The sequence below is a fragment of the Rhamphochromis sp. 'chilingali' genome (genome assembly GCF_963969265.1).
Source record: "Rhamphochromis sp. 'chilingali' genome assembly, chromosome: 22".
Classification (NCBI taxonomy): Eukaryota; Metazoa; Chordata; class Actinopteri; order Cichliformes; family Cichlidae; genus Rhamphochromis; species Rhamphochromis sp. 'chilingali'.
The window spans coordinates 10,787,488-10,794,125 of record NC_137950.1 but is presented as its reverse complement, the minus strand read 5'-3'; the positions used below and the strand labels follow the sequence as shown (position 1 = coordinate 10,794,125).

General features: G+C 43.4%; 1 protein-coding gene across 1 annotated transcript; it reads left to right on the top strand.

The window, feature by feature from the left end:
* Positions 1-1,172: 1,172 nt before the first annotated feature.
* Positions 1,173-4,828, top strand: noxo1b (NADPH oxidase organizer 1b). The gene is made up of 8 exons (XM_080873633.1): positions 1,173-1,321; positions 1,425-1,505; positions 1,667-1,739; positions 2,008-2,191; positions 2,276-2,490; positions 2,587-2,697; positions 2,988-3,105; positions 3,253-4,828. The coding sequence occupies exons 1-8, from the start codon at positions 1,247-1,249 to the stop codon at positions 3,929-3,931; spliced, it is 1,536 nt and encodes a 511-aa protein (XP_080729759.1). The 5' UTR covers positions 1,173-1,246; the 3' UTR covers positions 3,932-4,828.
* Positions 4,829-6,638: the final 1,810 nt, after the last annotated feature.

Genomic DNA, 6,638 nt, shown 5'->3' with positions numbered 1-6,638 from the left:
AGAACCAATGTGCACGTGATTTGTGGGTGCAGTTAGGTGATAGTGTGCATTAATGTGTGTTTTTGGGTGCGAGCATGTGTGCTTGATTTCCTGTGCAAACATCCTTCATTTGTACACATTTGCACACGTGTCTCAATTCCTGGATCCGATTGCCTGCACTTGGTTGAGTAGTCCAAAAAAAATGAAAGAAAAAAAAAGAAAGACAAGAAAAAATCCGAGTCACGGTTGTTTACACTTATTGTTGAAAATCCCAATGTGGCTTTACCCTCAGGTGCTGACATCCTCACAGGTCACTCACAAAGCTGGACAGTCCTGACCTTTCAGATCATAAAGCAGTGCGTGTGTGTGTGTGTGTGTGTGTGTGTGTGTGTGTGTGTGTGTGTGTGTGTGTGTGTGTGTGTGTGTGTGTGTGTGTGTTTGAGACAAAGGATTGGCATTGCTTCATACCAGTACTGCACTGTCTCAAGACTGGTCGGGGTAACCCCCTCTGACTCCGGCCCTTTCATGCTATCTTCACTTTGAAGAAACACCTGTTCCCCACAACACACACACACACACACACACACACACACACACACACACACACACACACACACACGCACACACACACACACACACACACACACACCTAGCCCTGCAGCTCTCTGCACTTGTTACTGATAAGGGGATATTACTGCCAGGTGATAAACATGAAGCGGCTGCACGTGCAAAAATGTTGTAATTATGAGAGCTGAGGATGTAAAGGATTCCAGGAAGACTAAGGAAGACGGGAGCGGAGCAGCTGGAAATGTAATAATAATCATAATATTGTCAATAAACCTGCTTCAAGGGTCAAATATGTGAGCTATTTGTATCATGCCTTCATATCCACCGACTCTTCACTTATCTCTTTTTTTTTTAAATAAAATAAAAATAAACACATAATAGCGGCTTTTTTAGTGGCTGATTTGACTTTCTTTTCATTCCCATTTCATGCACCACGAACTCAATTTGGGCTTCCGGTTCCACTGCATTCTCCTACTCCGTTTGTGATTCTTACAGCTGTTTCTGTTCACGCGCTGGGATGCTGGCATCCTTCCTCTCAGACCACGCCCCCGCCCCGCCCCGCCCCCGCCCCTTGACTGTATATTAAGCAGCAGTTGGCTCTCCTTGCAGACAGAATAGCGGAGGGAGGTTTACCGGCATACCTGAGGTCAGAAAAGAAGCAGCTACTCATCCTTTGAGCTGAGACACGAAGTGCCAAACGATGGCTGACGAACATCGCTTTGTTTTCAGCGCTCGCATCATTGGAGGTGTTCACAGGGACGCACCGAAACTCAAGGTGAGCTAAGACCAGACATTAGCTTTAAAAATACAATAAAATGAATAAACGGGTAAAAATTGACAGTTTGGGCTGATTTTGATTTTTTAATCCCCCTCCACAGATGTTCATGCTGTCTGTGCTCTGGTCTGACCAGAATGAAATTATTATCTACAGATCATTCCAGGATTTCAAGGAATTTCATGTAAGGAACAAAAATATATATATATCAGCTCATCTGTTCTTATTATTATTATTATTACATTTATTACTATTGGGACTGATCTTGGCTGCTTTGTATCGGATCTTTTAAAATAACTGAGGCTAAATGTGTATTTAATTAATTTTTTTTTAAATTTTCAACAGAAACAACTAAAAAGGAGATTTCCCAATCTGAACCCTTTCCGGAAAGACGACAGAATGATCCCAAAGTTCACAGGTGAGACTGATTCACCTGCTGTTGTTGATGTGTGTTGAGTTAATCGGATGAAATTCAGAAGCCCTCTTCCAACTAGAGGAAGGTTTGAGTAAAGTTAGTTAAGCATGTCTCCAAACCTGGGTTAATTTAGCAGCTCAGTCTCTCAGAATTTGAGTAAAACACTAGTGGAGCTGTCATTTAGCTCTTTTTTTTTTTTTTTTTTAACTTTGCTCTTCTGCGAATCATGTCTTGATAGGTTTTTTTTGTTTTTGTCTCATCTTCTTTCCAGGGAAGGCCAGGAAGAGCAGCGTGCAAAGGAAAGGCTCCAAGAAGTCAGTCCGACGGATGAAGTTCTTGGAAAGCTACCTCGAAAAACTGCTGAAGTGCGACCAAAGCGTGACCCGGAGCATCGAGGTCACCCGCTTCTTCACCCCCAAAGACCATGACCTGCAGCCAGACTACACCAAGAACAGGTATGCTCCCAGCCCAGTGGGAAACTGTGAGGGGCAGATAAGAGCTTTGACCATTTTTGGTAACATAAATTTTCTTCTATACAGTGTCATGATGCTGCTTTCTGATGATCAGAATGACGAGTCAGGTGGAGGAGGAGGCAGATCTGCCCACCACTTTCACCATGGAGGCAGCATCACTAACCCTTTTGTGACCCAGACATACCACTGCGTGGCTGCCTATGAGACAAAGGACACCAAGAACCGCCCGTTCAAGGTGGCCAAGGACGAGAAGCTGGACGTCCTGATCAAAGACCCTGCAGGTCAGTGCTTTCAAATTTATGCATTTTTATTGAAGAGACTCTTATCTTTCTACTAAACAAGAGAGTCTCATGCTAATTTTTTTAATTCATCTCCAGGCTGGTGGCTTGTGGAGAATGAAGATAAGCGCCTGGCTTGGTTTCCCGCTCCGTATCTGGAGCTGTCGGAAGGCGACGACGATGACGATGAAGATGAGCTTCAGCTGAGAGGTGTGTACTTGCGTTGCGCTGGAAAGTTTGACTTCAAAGAGTGCACTGGATACACATTTACAACATAAATGAGCATGCCTGTGAGCAGGTTCCACATATGTGCTGATGAAGCTTTGCCTTGTTGTTACAAATAGCCAACACTAGAGAGCTGTCTTCAGCCATTTTCATCAGTGCATGTTTCCTTTTAATAAAAATCTAGATGCTGTTTTTGCATTTTAGGCGACTTATTTGACCACTTTTCAGCTCTGCTTTGTTGCTCAAGCTTTTTTTCTCTTGCCTGTGACTTTTAGGTGCTCTGTACTGTGCTGTGAGAAGTTACACGTCTAAGAAGGTTGATGAGATCTCCGTGCCCATTGGCTCTGTGGTTGAGGTGCTGAGGAAGTCTGACAACGGCTGGTGGCTCATTAGGTATGTCGGTCTTGTCTGTTTGCAAATGATAAACTTATCATCTTCTACTTAGAAAACTAGAAAGTCCACATTTAATAGTATAGCAGTTTGTAGACAATTTAATTATTTTTAACAGGTTTGAATTACATCATGTTTTGTTCTCTACAGATTCAATGGCAGAGTAGGCTACATCCCAACCATGTACCTGAAGCCATACAACAACCCTAGGGCAGGCCTTTATGGGCTGCACAACAGGCTGCATAGCTCCTCTCTGAATCTGGCAACAGCCAGCAGGGATCGCCAGGCTCCCTACCCTCCCAGTATCCACGAAGAAGATGACCTACACCAGAATTCTGCTGGCCCCTCCAGACAAATGTTTGAGCCTGCACGTCTCCACAAGGCTCGATCTCTTGATGTCCTCTCCGATCCCTGGCCTCAGGGAGAGGAGGAGAGGGAAGCCCCAGCCTCAAACAGTCACCCGAGCATCATGAGCCAAATCAGCTCTGATTCCATTCTCTCTGAGTTCTCCTCAAGCAGTGACTCGTCCTCCAGTCTGAGGGAGGAGGCGCAGAGCCACGCAGACCACCCTGCAGCCACGCAACAGCCCGACAGCTCGCGCAGCAGCCCCGATCCCAGCCTCTTAGACGGCGTCAGCTTCAACAGCGGCTCAGAGAGTTCTGGGTCTGTCAAGTCCAAAGGCAGCAGCAACGCCTCAGTCGTCCCCAGGGTACCTCCCCGACCCAAAACAGAGGAGATCCTGACCCGCTGCACCACCATGACGCGCAAGGCAGCCCTGGCCACCAAGGCTCGGCTCCAGATTCAGCCCAAGTCCATTCACAGCCGTTAAGGAAACCACGGCACCAGTGCTATACATTACAAATCCTACAATAAGTTGTATTCTTAATGATACTCACTTGTTTCTGCAAACCTTTTAGACTCATTATGTGTTTATAAGAAGCAAATGTAACTTGTTCAAAGCCACATTTAGATGAGTTTAAGACGCATTGCTTAACTTTTTGCTTGCTTCCTTTTTATGTGAAAGGCTAAAGGGAAAGCAGCTTGGACAAGGCAGCCGCAGACTAAAATTTCATAAAATGATGTCAAGACAATTCCCATTTTATCAAATGGATCTTGGCGTCTTAATTTTGAATATTTCAGTGTAAGTATAAGACTAATGTAGCTTCAGTGAAGCATTATGAGGAGCAGTAAGTAAGTCTACGTATGTGACCTTTGTTTGTTTTCTAGCTTTGAAGAGTGTTTTGGGGAAATTTCGGTGGCCTTGAAGCGGTTGTAAATGTACAGGGGCTTTATGGCTGTTTTAACATGTAGAAATCAATCAAATCAGCTGTGGGTTCAAAAATATTGTAATAGATTGTGAATATGGTTAAATGATTATTTCCTCTTTATTCACTGCAGTGCTTGTGCTTGACAGATTTGAAAAACTAATACATGTGAAGCAGCTTTTGCAAAAAAAAAAAAGGAGCAGCAAGGCACGCATCAGTGAACAGACTGAATGCTGACGCAAAGGCCTTTTGAATGACTGCACTGAAACGTCATGGGCGTGGTAAACAAGCTGTCGGGGAAACAGGGAGGGGTGGCTTGTGGGTCTCCTGCCATGATGTGTTGTTTTTGTAGGTTTTTTTTTTTTCATTTTTGTTTGTTTTTGAAGTAGCCCCTTGTATGAATGTGCTGCTGCTTCACTATGTACCTTATATCCTGCATGAAATAGGTCAATAAAATTGAATGTGCACCGATGTTTGTTCGTTTCTCGTGTGTTTGACAAATTTGGGTGTCAAAAGATTCTGAGTGCAAAAAAACAAAAAGGGCAACCATATGGGCTTGTACTTCTCAGATCACAGTCTCTTTTAATGACTGATTAAATATACAGTGCATCATGGGAAGCCCCCAGCTGCCTTGACCTATTGCAGCATATCTAAGGGAGGATTCAGGGTTGCCTGACCCAGTCCTAACTAAAGTTTGAAGCTTAATATTAACTTCTAAGAACCCACGGTGAAATAGGTGCCCCTTTACATATTGAAGAAAGTTCCTGTTAAAGTTTCAACATTGACTTAGTTTCCCTGACAATAAAAATGTCTCTGGGCTCTTATGGGTTATAAGTAGAGAGGGGTGTCCAAACTGGGAGCTGGTTCCCCTGAAGAGGGATCTCACATTCTACTTTTAAATACCAGCAGTCTGAGTAAAGTTCTCTATTGGGGTAATATAGTACTATGAGGTCTTTAAGATAAGCTGGGGCTTTATTATTCAAGACCTTGTATGTGAGGAGAAGGATTTCAAATTCAATTCTGGATTTAACAGGGATTCAATGAAGGAAACTCAAGAGAAATTTGCTCTCTCATTTTATTCTCTGTCACCAGTCACGCTGCAACATTTTGGATCAGCTGAAAGCTTTTCAGGGAGTTTTAGGACAGCCTGATAATAATGCACTGCAATGGTCCAGCCTAGAAATAATACATTTATAAACATTTATAAAGTACAAATGCAGGCCATTTACATTTATAAAGTTGTGTGACGGGGATGCGGTCCCTAGCTCTGCTGCAGTGGAAGGGTGGTACAGTAAGCTCACAGGGTGGTGCCGGGAGGTCGGAGGACAGGTGAGAGGGACTGCAACTAATGAACTCTCACCCTTTTTAGTGTGGAAGGAGCTGGAAAGCTGGCTTCCCGTTTGAGCATAAGGTGTCAAAGCAGTGGAAAACACTGTTTTAAAATAAAGGTGCTACGACTGAGACTCAAACGCTGTGTGGGTCCTGATCATTTCACAAGTAGTATTTCAGCATCATTCCTAGTTTTAGAAATATTGTGCAAATGAAAAAAAAAACAGTCCTGCATATTTGTTTTATATGGAGTGAAGGACATATCCTTGTCAAAAATGACTCAAAGACTCCTCACAGGAGGCAATGGTAATACCATCTAGAGTAAGCATTGGGTTGGATACCATGTTTCTAAGATTTTTAGGACAACGTACAATAACCTCAGTTTGATCCAAATTTGGAATTAGGAAATTAGAGGTCATCCAGGTCTTTATCTCTTTAAGACATTCCTACAGGTCACCTAGATCGGCGTATGTTATGTGGCTTCATTCACAAATAAAGCTTGGTATCATCTGCATAGCAGTGAAATTGTATCCCAGGCCTTCTAATGATACTGCGTAAGGGAAGCATGTATAATGTAAACAGAATTGCTTTGAGCCCTGTGGAACTCCATGTATGATTACAGTAAGAGCAGAAGTCCCTCATATAGTCGTCTCTGGCGCACAGCTCTGACTATGTACCACGTGCTGTTCAAACCAAAATGTGTGAGGGGCAGCCGGAGCTAAAATGCCTCGTTTCAGACAGCAAATGAATGGAGTGGATGCAAGTGGTTGAGAGAGATGATGCAATGTCCCAGACATGACAAACTAACATTTTATGGTCTGTGGCTCTTCTGATAGGTCTGAGACGATGTGGGCATTATTAGAGCCAAGCTTCACCTTTCTCACGTGGATTGAATCACAGCATTTTATCTAGTATTGTCTCTTTTTTCATAAGATTAACTTT

What these genes read in the sequence shown, in the direction of transcription:
- noxo1b (XM_080873633.1), top strand. Translation starts at nt 1,247, where the DNA reads ATGGCTGACGAACATCGCTTTGTTTTCAGCGCTCGCATCATTGGAGGT. An exon ending in AGGATTTCAAGGAATTTCAT is followed by an intron (nt 1,506 to 1,666) that starts GTAAGGAACAAA and finishes AATTTTCAACAG; the next exon opens with AAACAACTAAAAAGGAGATT. An exon ending in CCTGATCAAAGACCCTGCAG is followed by an intron (nt 2,491 to 2,586) that starts GTCAGTGCTTTC and finishes ATTCATCTCCAG; the next exon opens with GCTGGTGGCTTGTGGAGAAT.